The 15299-nt window shown below is 38.8% G+C and overlaps 1 protein-coding gene across 1 annotated transcript in view; it reads left to right on the forward strand.

Moving 5' to 3' along the window:
- CRYL1 (crystallin lambda 1) overlaps positions 1-15299 on the forward strand; it is a 229746-nt gene that overhangs the window by 60063 nt on the left and 154384 nt on the right. The window contains exon 3 of the mRNA XM_010593935.3: positions 14600-14726. Within this exon, the coding sequence (XP_010592237.1) occupies positions 14600-14726 (127 nt within the window). The remainder of the gene's footprint in view (positions 1-14599; positions 14727-15299) is intronic.

The following is a 15299-nucleotide window of genomic DNA, read 5'->3' on the forward strand; positions in this document are numbered from 1 at the left end:
TGATCTTATACACAGAAAACCCTAAGGAACCCTCAAGAAAACTGCTGAAACTAATAGACGAGTTCAGCAGAGTATGGGGTGCAAGATAAAAATACAAAAATCAATTGCATTCCTCTACACCAACAAAAAGAACATCGAAGAGGAAACCACCAAATCAATGCCATTTGCAGTAGCCCCCAAGAAAATAAAATACTTAGGAAGAAATCTTACCAGAGACGTAAAAGAGTTATACAAAGAAAACTGCAAGACACTACTGCAAGAAACCAAGAGACTTACATTAGTGGAAAAACATACCTTGCTCATGGATAGGAAGACTTAACATTATAAAAATGTCTGTTCTACCAAAAACGATCTATAGATTTAATGCAATTCTGATCCAAATTCTAATGGCATTCTTTAATGAGATGGAGAAACAAACCACTAACTTCATATGGAAGGGAAAGAGGCCCTGGATAAGTAAGGCATTACTGGAAAAGAAGAACAAAATGGGAGGCCTTACTCTACCTGATTTTAGAACCTATTATACTGCCACAGTAGTCAAAACAGCCTGGTACTGGCACAACAACAGATACATAGATCAATGGAACAGAATTGAGAATCCAGACATAAATCCATCCACATATGAGCAGTTGATATTTGACAAAGGCCCCAAAGTACTTAAATGGGGAAAAGACAGTCTTTTTAACAAATGGTGCTAGCATAACTGGATATCCATTTGCAAGAAAATGAAACAAGACCCATACCTCACACCATGCACAAAAATAAGCTCAAAATGAATCGAAGACCTACATATAAAATCTAAAATGATAAAGATCTTGGAAGAAAAAATAGGCACAATGTTAGCAGCCCTAATACAGGGCATAAACAGTATACAGAACATTACTAACAACGCAGAAGAAAACTAGATCACTGGGAGCTCCTAAAAATCAAACACCTATGCTCATCCAAAGACTTCACCAAAAGAGTAAAAACATTATCTACAGACTGGGAAAAAGTTTTCAGTTATCACATTTCTGATCGGCACCTGATCTCTAAAATCCACATGATACTGCAAAAACTCAACTACAAAAAGACAAATAACCCAATTAAAAAATGGGCAAAAGATATGAACAGACACTTCACTGAAGAAGGCATTCAGTTAGCTAACAGATATATGAGGAAATGGTCATGATCATTAACCATTACAGAACTGCAAATCAAAACTACAAAGAGATTCCATCTCACTCCAACACAGCTGGCATTACTTCCAAAAACACAAAATAGTCAGTGTTGGAGAGGTTGTGGAGAGATTGCAACACTTATACACTGCTGGGGGGACTGTAAAATAGCACAACCACTTTGGAAATCGATTTGGCGCTTCCTTAAAAAGCTAGAAATACAACTACCATACAATCCAACAATCCTACTCCTTGGAATATATCTTAGATAAATACGAGCCTTTACATGAACAGATATATGCATACCCATGTTCATTGCAGCACTGTTTAAAATAGCAAATAGATGGAAGCCACCAAGGTGCCCATCAACAGATGAATGGATAAATGAATTATGGTATATTCACACAATGGAATACTAGACATCGGTAAAGAACAGTGATGAATCTGTGAAACATTTCATTACATGAAGGAATCTGGAAGGCATTATGCTGAGGGAAATTAGCTGCAAAAGGACAAATATTGTATAAGACCACTATTGTAAGAACTTGAGAAATAGTTTAAGCAGAGAAGAAAATATTCTTTGATGGTTACCAGAGGGGGCAAGGAGGGAGTGTGGGAAATGGGTATTCACTAATTAGTAGATAAGAACTACTTTAGGTGACGGGAAAGACAACACACAATACAGTCGAGGTCAACACAACTGGACTAAAGCAGTTTCCTGAATAAACTGAATTCTTCAAAGAGCAGCATAGCAGAGGCAGGGGTTTGGGGACCATGGTTTCAGGGGACATCTAAGTCAATTGGCATAATAAAATCTATTAAGAAAGCATTGTGCATCCCACTTTGAAGAGTGGCATCTGGGGTCTTAAATGCTAGCAAGCTGTCACTTAAGGGGCATGAATGGTCTCAACCCACCTGGACCAAAGGAGCATGAAGAACACCAAGGACACAAATTATTTATGAGTCCAAGAGACAGAAAGGGCCACATAAACTAGAGACTACATCAGCCTGAGACCAGAAAAACTAGATGGTGTCCGGCTACAACGGATGACTGTGCTGACAGGGAACACAACAGAGTACCCCTGAGGGAGCAGGAGAACAGTGGTATGCAGACCCCAAATTCTCATAAAAAGACCAGACTTAATAGTCTGACTGAGACTAGAAGGACCTCGGTCGTCATAGCCCCCAGACCTTCTGTTGGCCCAAGATAGGAACCATTCCCAAAAGCAGCTCTTCATACAGGGATTGGACTGGACAATGGGATGGAAAGGGATGCTGATGAGGAGTGAGCTTCTTGGATCAGGTGGACGCTTGAGACTCTATTGGCCTCTTCTGCCTGGAAAGGAGATGAGAGGGTAAAAAATAAATAAATAAAAATGAGAGGGTAGAGGGGGTTAAAAGCTGGTGAAATGGACATGAAAAGAGAGTGGAGGGAGGGAGCGGGCTGTGTAATTAGGATGAGAGCAATTGGAAGTATGTAGCATGGTATACCTAAGTTTTTGTGTGAGACTGACTTAGCATGGTGTACCTAAGTTTCTGTGTGAGACTGACTTGATTTGTAAACTTTCACTTAAAGCACACACACAAAAAAATGAGATGGGTGATATCACAACAGACCCAACTGAAGTTAAAAGAACCATAAGAGAGTACTATCAAAAACCGTACACCAACAAATTTGAAAACCGAGTGGAAATGGGCACATTTCTAGAAACACATACTACTTACCTAAACTAACAGAAACAGAGGTAGAACAACTAAATAAACCTATAAGAAATGAAGAGATAGAAAAAGTAATTTAAAAACTCCCAACAACAACAACAAAAAAGCCCTGACCTTGATGGCTTTACTGGATAATTCTACCAAACTTTCAAAGAAAAGTTAACACCACTACTACTAAAGGTATTTCAGAGCATAGAAAAGGATGGAATACTCTTAAACTCATTCTATGAAGCCTGTATAACCCTGATAACAAAACCAAATAAAGACACCACAAAAAAGAAAATTACAGAACAATATCCCTCTAGAACACAGACACAAAAATCATCAACAAAATTCTAGCCAATAGAATTCAACAACATATCAAAAAAATAATTCAGCATGACCAAGTGGGATTCATACCAGCTATGCAGGGATGGTACAACATTAGAAAAACAACCAATGTAATCCATCGCATAAATAAAACAAAAGACAAGAACCACATGATTTTATCAATTGATGCAGAAAACGCATTTGACAAAGTCCAACACCGATTCATGTTAAAAACTCACAGTAAAATAGGAATAGAAGGGAAAGTCTTCAACATAATAAAGGGCTAATCAAACGGTTGGTAGTTTGAATCCACCATGCATTCTTTGGAAACTCTATGGGGCAGTTCTACTCTGTCCTATAGGGCCACTATGAGTCGGAACTGACTTGATGGCAATGGGTTTGGTTTTGTTTTTTTTATACAAAGCCAACATCATCCTAAATGGAGAGAGTCTGAAAGTGTTCCCCTTGAGAATGGGAACCAGACAAAGATGCTGTTTCTCACAACACTTATTCAACATTGTGCTGGAGGTCCTAGCCAGAGCAGTAAGGCAAGAGAAAGAAATAAAGGGCATCCAAATCGGTAAGGAAGAAGTATCCCTATTTGCAGATGATATGATCTTATACACAGAACACCCCAAAGAATCCACAAGAAAACTACTGGAACTAATAGAAGATTTCAGCAAAGTATCAGGATACAAGATAAACATACAAATACCAGTTGGATTCCTCTACACCAACAAAGAGAACTTCAAAGAGGAAATCACCAAATCAATACCATTTACAATAGCCCCTAAGAAGATAAAATACTTAGGAATAAATCTAACCGGAGATGTAAAAGACTTATACAAAGGAAACTACAAGACAGTACTGTAAGAAATCAAAAGAGTCCTGCATAAGTGGAAAAATATACCTTGCTCATAGATAGGAAGACTCAACATTGTGAAAATGTCAATTCTACCCAAAGCGATCTACAGATACAATGCAATCCCAATCCAAATTCCAATGAAATTTTTTACTGAGATGGAGAAACAAATCATCAATTTTATATGGAAAGGGAAGAGGCCCTGGATAAGTAAAGCATTACCGAAGAAGAAGAACAAAGTAGGAGGCTCAAACTACATGATTTTAGAACCTATTATACTTCCATGGCAGTAAAAAGAACCTGGTACCAGTACAACAGATACAGAGACCAATGGAACAGAATTGAGAATCCAAACATCTTCATCCATCTATGAGCAGCTGATATTTGAGAAAGGCCCAAAGTCCATTAAATGAGGAAAAGACAGTCTCTTTAACCAATGATGCTGGTATAACTGGATATCCATCTGCAAAAAAATGAAACAAGACACGTACCTCATCAAAGACCTAAATATAAAATCTAAATAAAGATCATTTCAGAAAAAATAGGGACAATGCTAGGAACCCTAATACATGGCATAAGCAGAATACAAAACATTACTAATAGTGCACAAATACCAAAAGAGAAACTAGATAACTAAAAACCAAGCACTTATGCTCATCAAAAGACTTCACCAAAAGAGTAAAATGACAACCTACAGACTGGGAAAAATATTTTGGCCATGACATATCTGATCCAGGTCTAATCTCTAAAATCTACAAGATACTGCAATACTTCAACCACAAAAAGACAAACAACTCAATTAAAAAATGGGCAAAAGATATGAACAGGCACTTCACCAAAGACATTCAGGTGGCTAACAGGTAACAGGAGGAGATGTTCACAATCATTAGCCATTAGAGAAATGCAAATCAAAACCACAATGAGATACTAGATCACCCCAACAAGGTTAGCACTAATCCAAAAAATACGAAATAGTAAATGTTAGAGAGCTTGTGGAGAGACTGGATCACTTATACACTGTTGGTGGGAATGTAAAATGGTACAACCACTTTTGAGATTGATCCGGTCCTTCCTTAAAAAGCTAGAAATAGAAGTACCATAGGATCCAGCAATCACACTCCTTGGAAGATATCCTAGAGAAATAAGAACTGTCACACAAATAGACATATGCACAACTATGTTCATTGCAGCACCGTTCACAATAACTTAAAGATGGAAACAACTTAGGTGGCCATCAACAGACGAATGGATAAACAAATTATGGTATATTCACACAGTGGAATACTATACAGTGGTAAAGAGCAATGATGAATCCGTGAAACAGAACATGGATGAATCTGAAAGACATTATGCTGAGTGAAACTAGTCAGTCACAAAAGGACAAATATTCTATGAGACCACTATTGTAAGAACTCAAGAAAAGGTTTAAAGACAGTAGAAAACTTTCTTTGGTGGTTATGGGGGTGGGGAGGGAAGGAGAGGGAAATTCACTAACTAGATGGTAGACAAGAATTATCTTAGGTGAAGGGAAGAATAACACACAAAACGGGAAGTCTGCACCACTAGACTAAACCAAAAGCCAAGAAGTTTCCTGAATACAATCAAACACTTCAAGGGGCAGAATAGCAGGGTCAGGGGTCTGGGGACCGCAGTTTCAGGGGACATGTAGTCAACCGGCATAACAAAGTTTATTAAGAAAATGTTCTGCATCTGGGGTCTTAAAAGCTAGCGAGCAGCCATCTAAGGTGCATCAATTGGTCCCAACCCACCTGGAGCAAAGGCGAATCAAGAACACCATTTGGCAAGAAAAATAACAGCCCAAGAAACAAAAGAGCCACATAAATCGGAGACTACATCGGCCTGAGACCAGAAGAACTAGATGGTGCCTGGCTACCACCAATGACCGCTCTGACAGGGAACACAATAGAGAGTCCCTGATGCAGTAGGAGAAAAGTGGGGTGCAGAACTCAAATTCTAGTAAAAACGCCAGACTTAATGGTCTGACTGAGACTGGAGGATCCCCAGAAGACGTGGCTCCCGGACTGTTTGTTAACCCAGAACTACAACCATTCCCGAAGCCAACTTTTCAGATAAAAAATAGACTGGACTACAAGATATAAAATGATACTTGTTGAGGAGTGTGCTTCTTAGTTGAAGTAGATACACAAGACTTAATGGGCAGCTCCTGTCCAAAGGCGAGATGAGAAGGCAGAAAGGATAGGAGCTGTTTGAATGGACATGAGAAATCCGTGGTGGAAAGGAGGAATGTGGGGTTGCATTATAGGGATAGCAACTAGGGTTATGTAACAATGTGTGTATGAATTTTTGTATGAAAAACTAACTTGAGCTGTAAAGTTTCACCTAAAGCATAAAAAAAAAATTACAAGAGTATGTTGGAAGACAAAAAAAAAGAATAGAAAAATCAAATAGAAGGATCAATGTATTGTCCCCAAACTAATATGTATTTGTGTTTTCACATATACATGAGTCAAGAAGCAAAAGAACTAAAATCGATGAAATAACAAAATAAAAAAATACATGCTGCAAAGTTCCGGTTCATGTGTTCAATTTACTTTCTAGTTCCTGTAGCTGGGATTGTTTATGAGCCGCCTCAATTTCAGGCAGAGCCCAGAGTTTATTCACGTGACTGCATTAGGAGTTCGTATTTCTCTGCCAGTGACAGAGAAGAAAGAAGCCACATAAAATTATAGCTAGCACTTTAGTCTGCAATAGCTATAGGTCTACATTGTTATTTTATTTTTAAAATTTTCACCAAAGTAATACATACCTTAAAGGCAAATATTACTGCAGGGCTTATAACCCAAATCTGCAATATTCTGTCCCTTGTCTCCCACACGTAGGCTTCATACCCAACCTGGAAACACACATTCTTTAGTTCTGGAAAATAGGTTTGTATTATTCTTTGCTACCTTTTTTTTTTTGTTGTTGTTGTTCTCTCTAGAACTCTTGCTAGTCAGATTTGGAAGGTCCTTTAATTTTCTTTTCCTTTGGTCATCTGTTTGTCTCTTTGGTCTTCTTCCTCAGAGATTCCCACAAATTTATCTTCCAGACCTTTTATTAAAACTTCCAGTTTTACCACTAGATATTTAATTTCTGGCTGTTTCTTGTCTGTATATTTCTTTTTTATAATATCCCATTATTGAATCATGGGTGTAATATCTTTTTTAATCTTTCTGAGGATATTACAAATTTTTGAGGCTTTCTCTTATTTTCTGCATTGCCATTATTTTCTCATAGTACTTACTCCTCCCTCAAAAAAATGTATATACTGTTTGGCTTCTGTCTTTAACTTTAGGCTCTCTAGTGCCTGGTAATCTATATTGTCCATTCATATTTAAGGAAGAGGTGCTAAAAAATTATTTGAAATTTGCATGCATGCATTTGTGTGCACCTGTTAATTCCTGGGCAGCATATCTTTAGGGTGACTGGGCAGGGATCCAGACTTTTCACTGAGATCTCCAGATATCAGTATCTACGTGTCTCTTTTCTTAGACTCTTCAGTTTCTCCAGAAAATACTCTTTCAATCTGGTTGCTAAACAAAGGAAAGGACCTGGAGGTTTGAGTCTGTGTGTAAATGTGTGAGCGTGTATGTGTGTGTGGGGGGGGCGGGTATTCTCACTATCTAGTATGAGTATCGGTAGATACTCTTCAGCTCCTACCCCTCCCTCATGCTGTCAGTCATATATGTCAGTCATATCCTGTGCCAGCAAATGCTGTCCTTTCCCATGTCACTTGGGAGGCATATTGGCTTGTTTCTCATTTGCATTGTCCTTTGTCCACACCCAAGGCTCAGGTTTCTCCACTCCAGTGAGCTGTTAACCACTTTTTCTGTTATTTGCCATCTTCGGAGCAATTAACATTTTTTGACCTTGTGGGTTTATACCTTTTAAAATAGTTTTCCTTGAGTTTGGTTTTATTGAGGTTTCTGGAGGGAGCACAGATAAAGGTGTGTGCTTTGTCTACCATATGTAGTTGGAAGTCCAAGGCCTAGATTATTACATGAATCAATTGAAATGATAATAACCAAAGTGATTTTCTAATTTATTCTACAAAATTGACAAGCTGGTTATTCCTTAAATAAAAGTTTTTTCTGAATTCTAGATCACATGGAGTTTTTTCTTGTTGGACTCCTGCCCTCTCCCTTCTAAAACAAATTTAAACAAAATTTAAATGCCAGTTAAAGTTCCCCTCCTTTTTAAAAAGAAAATATATTGCCTTTTTTTTTCAAATCTTTTTAAGCTAATAAATGCTCCTTTGAAGAAAACTTCAAAAATAAAGATATAAAATAATTAAAAATCATCCACATTTTACCATATACTGATAATTGTTAACATTTCCTTTTCTCCAATTTTAGATAAAAATTTAACTTTGCTGGTTAGGCTCCAAATATATATATATATATATATAATTTTTTTTTTTTTTAGTGTTAGACTGACCTCTAGAGGTAAACCTGACATGCTACAGCCAGTGACTAACCGGCTCAGACAAACTGTTCAATAGTGCAGTGCTACAAAATTCTGCTTTGTGTGAAACCAAAACAAAAAACCAAACCCACTGCTGTCGAGTTGATTCTGATTCACAGCAACAGCGTGAGTGCTCCGTGTGAGGCTTTTGAAAATCTGTGGTGATAGTTACATCTTTTCCAGGTGTTAATGTATATTCTTCTACAAAGCTTGAGGCAGAAGTTCTTACAAAATAGTCAATCAAAAAGATTGAAATTAGTCTAACTGGGACGAGCGCTTGGCTGCTAACTGGAAGGTTGGCGTTTTGATCCCACCGGCCACTGCTTGGGAGAAAGATGTGGCAGTCTGCTTCCGTAAAGATTAAACCCACTGCCGAGGACTCCATTCTGACTCATGGTGACCCTATAGGACAGAGTAGAACTGCCCATAGATTACAGCCTTGGAAACCCTATGGGGCAGTTCTCCTCTGCCCTTTAGGGTCTCTATGAGTTGGAATCTATTCGACGGCACCAAGTTTAATGGGAGCAAAACTTTGCCAACAGCTGGATTTGATTTATTGCATAAAGATTTGTAGAGCTTGGAGAGACCATGAGGGATCTCTCTGAATGTCTGAAAGGTCTGTCAAACCTTTCATCTGGTTTGCCTGGGAGATACCTCACGGCAAGACACTGAGGTTTTCAGCCATCTAGAGGATGAACATGTGACCAGGTCTTCTCTCGTGTCCAAGCTTGTCTCTCTTCTACTCTGTGTCCTGCTGAGGAGTGAGGGCCTTGAGGCTGAATTGTTTGTGTAGACTCATTATCCTGAGTCTGATCTGCAAGAGGCATTGATTGTGGCTTTTCTGCTACTCATTCTGTTTCCTTCTCCAGACCCCATACGGAGAATGACTGGGACAGTTGATAAGAATGGTAGCTCATCTAAGGAACAAGAGAGTCTTGTACTCCAACTGATTTTAACTTACTTACATGACTCAATAGCAATTTTGAAAGAAAGACCAAAAGTTTGTTTTGGATTAATAAAAAGATTTAAAGTTACACGGCTGCCTTACTGAAGCTTGAAGCAGGTGATTTTGAGTACACTAGGCACTCAGACATAATTCCATAAAGGACAAAATGGTTAATCGTTATGTCACTCAGCTTTGGCATTTAAAAAAAAAATTAGACAATTGCTGTGTGAGGTGGGGTGTATGAGGTGGGGGTATGTGTGTGGCTATAAGAACTTTATCTTTAATGTTTTGTTTATTTAAAGAAAGACAAGAAACAGATTGGTGGTTGTAAATTATGGATGGTAGAAATATGGTGATGTTTATTATTCTTTCTACTTTTTTTGTATCTTAAATTGTGAAAACAGTTCTAGAAAAGGAATAGCCCAGAAAAACCCAGTGCATTGTAGTAAATGTGTCACTCATACCTTCATAACAGCAAATACTTGTAGTTTAACTAAAGTGAATTTTTTTGTTTGGTAGCTGCAAATGGCTCTTCAGATATATGAACATTTTTATTGTAGTTATATTCATGGACAGTGTAGTAAATTTTTACTGATGTTGTTGATTTCTAGGCTTATCATTGCTGTAGGTCTAATTTATATGACCTGTGTCTTAGTCATCTAGTGCTGCCATAACAGAAATACCACAGGTGGTTGGCTTTAACAAAGAGAAATTTATTTCCTCACAGTAAAGTAGGCTGAAAGTCCAAATTTAAGACATCAGCTCCAGGGAAAGGCTTTCTCTCTCTGTCGGCTCTGGAAGAAGGTCCTTGTCCGCAATCTTCCCATGGTTGAGGAGCTTCTCAGGCGCAGGGATCCCAGGTCCAAAAGACGTGGTCTGCTCCTGGTGCTGCTTTCTTGGTGGTATGAGGTCCCCAACTCTCTGCTTGCTTCCCTTTTCTTTCCTCTCTTGAGAGACAAAAGGTGGTGTAGGCCACACCCCAGGGAAACTCCCTTTACATTCCATCTGAGTAAGGGTGGTCTTACAATCCCACGCTAATCTTCTCAACATAAAATTATAATCATTAAATGGAGGACAACCACACAATACAGGGAATCATGGCCTAACCAAGTTGATATTCATATTTTTGGGGGGATATAATTCAATCCATGACAGCCTGTATACTCCAAAATTGTGTAATTCAGATGTATTGTAATTTCTTTCAGCCAATAGGCCCAGCTAATCGCTGAACAAAGTAGGTGCCAAGCCCTTTCAGGTTATAAGGGATAGAGGCACTTGGATTGACTCAGTTGATGGGGGTTTATTTGTGAGGGTATGTGAGGGAGTAAGTGATACAGGAAGCCATCTCTGCAGCTACATCTCTGCTGCGGAAACACATTGTTCAGGAACAACCAAGCCTCTGATAGTCAGACAACAGCTCTGGTAACTCACGTCAGTTCTAGAGGGGGTTATTTCTTAAGTAGTTTTTTTTTTTTTTTTTTAAGGTCTTACCTTTTTTAAGTCACCATTGTGGTGACTCAACTACTGATTCTACTTCTGTTGCTCCTCCTGCCATTACCAATTCACTTTGTGGGTTTTCATTTCAAACTGCATATGAGGGATGAGCTGATTGGGTTTGCCGGTTACCACTTAGAATTGAGCCAAGCCACTGGATAGCCTGCAGCTACCTGCTTTGATTCAACTTCTCAACCCAGGTCTAGTCAGTTGAAGCCATGGTATTCGGCTCACGTGGGACCCAGCATGGCAAGCCTATTGGTGATTTTCATGAATTGAATTATGTCCCCCCAAAAATGTGTGTATCAACTTGGTTAGGCCATGATTCCCAGTATTCTCTGGTTGTTCTCCATTTTGTGATTGTAATTTTATGTTAAAGAGGATTAAGGTGAGATTATAGCACCCTTACCAGGTCACATCCCTGATCCAATGTAAAGGGAGTTTCTCTGGGGTATGGCTTGCACCACCTTTTATCTTACAAGAGGTAAAAGGAAAGTGAAGCAAGCAGAGAGTTGGGGACATCATACTAAGAAGAAAAGAGTGCCAGGAGCACAACACGTCCTTTGAACCTGGGGTCCCTGTGCAGAGAAGCTCCTAGTCCAGGGGAAGAATGATAAGAAGGCCGACAGAGAGAAAAAGCCTTCCCCTGGAGCTGAAACCCTGAATTTGGACTTTTAGCCTACTTTATTGTGAAGAAATAGATTTCTCTTTTTTTAAAGCCATCCACTTGTGATATTTCTGTTATAGCAGCACTAGATGACTAAGAGAGTGATGAAGTCCTGAAAGGAGAGAGTGGGTTTGGTAGATACATGGAGTTCTTCAAAGGGAAAATGGGAGGCCTATAGTTTAAGTATAAGCTGAAAAGGCTGGAACTAGGGTATTAGCAACATTTATGAAAGAGGAAATGGATGCAAGTTCCTGTTTCTGTTCTCTTTAACATATTGGGTACCTTGAATCTTTAGAATTTAAGCCAATAAATTGTGCAAAATATCCCATTTAGGCCAATAAATCCTACTAAGAAATTTTTTTTTGAGAGAGGCAGTTTGGCTTAGGAAGAACGAGGAAGAGTAAACTAATCCTATTAAATGTGGTCCAATAGAAAGAGTCAAAAGACTGGGTTTCAGTCCCAGACATACTTCTAAAAGCTTTACGTCCTTGTGTGAGGCTACAACCTTTTTGGTCCTTGATTTCTTTGGCACTAAAATATCAAGCTTGATTAAATTAAAAACAAAAAGAAATGTTTTTTTGGATGCATTTCTTAAGTATCTCTAGTGGTTTTTAAGATAAAGGTTATTGGATTCAGATTATATATATACATATATGTATAATTATGTATTTATTATATAATATATTATATAGAAATATATATTTCATTGTATGTAATTTATCAGATTATGTATATATATTTTCTTTTTCAAACGGACAAAACTGATAACCCTATTTTTTAAGACAACTAAAAAAATCAATTTTTTTTCTCTGTACATATGAACAATGATACAATCAGTTAATAGCTGTGTTATAGATTTATTTGTATAGTAGAGATCATAGCTACTTGGGATAACTTATCATTATCACTGAAATGAAGAAGTTGAATATTTCCCTTTTCTTGCAAAATGTAAAATATACATAGAGATGGTTGCCATTGAGCCCACTCTGACTCATGGTGACCCCACGTACAACAGAACAAAATGTTGCCCGGTCCTGCATCATGCTCATGATCACTGGCATGTTTGAGTCCATAGTTATGGCTATTGTGCCAATCCATTTCACTGAGGACCTCCCTTACCCGTGCTGGCCCTCTGCTTCACCAAACACAATGTCTTCCTTCAGCAATTGATCCCTCCTGATGATGTGTCCAAAGCAAGTGAATTGGACAGTGTTCTATTATGATATATAAGTTTTTCACAGGCTAATTTTTAGAAGTAGATTACCAGGCCTTTCTTCGAGCTTGTCAGTTCTGCTGAAACCTGTCCACCATAGGTGATCCTGCTGGTATTTGAAATACTGGGGCATAGCTTCCAGCATCACAGCAACATGCAAGCCACCACAGTACGACAAACTACAGGTGGGAGCTGGAAAATGGAAGGAATCTAACAATATTATACTTTAAAGAAACAATCTATAGCTCACATCAAAGTAGGTATTCTTAAAACCCTTCCTACTTCAAAAACAGTTAAAAGTATTGGATTAAGTGTATAGTTAAAAGTTTTTGTTTTAAATACATAGCTGACCTGGCAAGAAAGTAATAGAAATTCTTAGAGGCCAAATTTGGGAGTACAAATCCAGAGAGATATGTGAGAGTCAGAGCCACAGCTGGTGGCTTTTCTAAGGGTATTTGGCAATCTTGCTAATCTAGAGCTTTGGTTCTAACAGCTGACCTTAGTCTGTTCAAGACAGGGAATCAACTTGGAAACCCCTGAAGGAAGCTAGACTTCCCAAAGGGATACATCCTTGGTGAAAAGGAGAACTAAGAGAAAAATAATTATGACCCATAAGTGGTTGTTTGTCTGTCATGGCCTTGACTAGTGGGAGAGAGAGTTTCTCCAAGAATTTATAACCGTAAACCAGCCATCTTAGAGTGTTGGAGCCCAAATTCACACTACCTGTGTGGTGTGAAAACCCCAATCCATGAATTTAAATTGATCCTTTTGTTGGTAGTGTCCCCAGATGCCCAGCAGAAGCAAAATGCATGTCATATCCAGAATAACATGCCGTAAACATAAGGCTCAAAGAATTCCCACAGGTATAGTTCACTGAACATGTGTTCATAACCAAAAATCACAAAATACATGAGAAACAAAGTATTATAAGCATATTGAGCTGGAAGTCAGATCCAAAGGTATTATTCAGAATGCAATTCAGAGAGATGAAGAGATGGAAAACGTGAAAAAGAGGTTACGAAGTATGGAGGACAGAGAGCGTGCCTAATACACACCCCATTGGATGTCTGAAAGATTTAGAGAGAATAGGGAAAGAAGAAAAGAGCAATAAACCCAACTTATGTAGGTACAAAAATTTTTTTTTTTTTTTTTTTTTTTTTATGTAGGTACAGGTATATTTCTGGTGGGTTTGGGCTGAAGGGCATTGACAGCTTCAAGATGAAAAGTGGTGTGAAATGATGTAAAATTATTTAACTCAGTGGTGGAAAATCCATAGAGGTTTTTTCGGGAAGCATGGGTGTTTGCTCCTTAGGCAACTGTGTGTGTGCTTATATGTGTACTCTGCCCTGTTTACTTACTATACCAATTATAGGCAGGATGGATACCTAATTTGTGGGGCCCAATACAAATGAAAATGTGGGGCCCTTGTTCAAAATCCATTAAGACTTTTAACATGGTGGACGGTAGCAGCAGAGCATTAGATCAAGCATAGGCCATCAGAGTGCGGAGCCCTTGGTCACTGCACAGGTGGCTCACCCCTGAAGCCAGCCCTGATGACTACATGCCCTCCTTCACCCTTCCACCAGCACGGCACCACGGAAGGATGTGGATGAAGAACGACCGCTCTCCATCCGCCCCCTCCCTCTTCCCCTCATCCCCGCACACACCAACGGGGCTTGTTTTATCCTTTGCTTGTTTTGAATTTGATTGTGAATACTAACAGTGATCCCTCTCTGCTTTTTCCCAGGAAGGAGATAGAGTTGCTGGAGCAGTTGGGCGCCCTGAGAGGTTCTCTGGGCGGCCGAGAGCAGCTGTCTCTCATAAGCGGCTGCTCTGACATGCAGAAAGCAGTAGAGGGCGCCATGCACATTCAGGTGAGTCAGAGTACCTTCAAGTTCAGAATTGTGTTTTATGTGAAAGGAAACATCATCCTCAAAACATCTCTTACACAGAAATGGTACAACCACTTTGGAAATCTATCTAGCGTTATCTTAAACAGTTAGAAATAGAACTACCATACAACCCAGAAATCCCACTCCTCGGAATATACCCTAGAGAAACAAGAGCCTTCACACAAACAGATATATGCACACCCATGTTTATTGCAGCTCTGTTTACAATAGCAAAAAGCTGGAAGCAACCAAGGTGTCCATCAACGGATGAATGGGTAAATAAATTGTGGTATACTCACACAGTGGAATACTACACATCGATAAAGAACAGTTACGAATCTGTGAAACATTTCATAACATGGAGGAACCTGAAAGGCATTATGCTGAGCGAAATTAGTCAGAGGCAAAAGGACAAATATTGTATAAGACCACTATTGTAAGATCTTGAGAAATAGTAAAAACTGAGAAAAACACATACTTTTGTGGTTACGAGGGGGGGAGGGAGGGAGGGAGGGAGGGAGAGGGTTTTTTATTGATTAATTAGTAGATAAGAAC

This window comes from Loxodonta africana, chromosome 23, assembly GCF_030014295.1.
Source record: "Loxodonta africana isolate mLoxAfr1 chromosome 23, mLoxAfr1.hap2, whole genome shotgun sequence".
Taxonomy (NCBI): domain Eukaryota; kingdom Metazoa; phylum Chordata; class Mammalia; order Proboscidea; family Elephantidae; genus Loxodonta; species Loxodonta africana.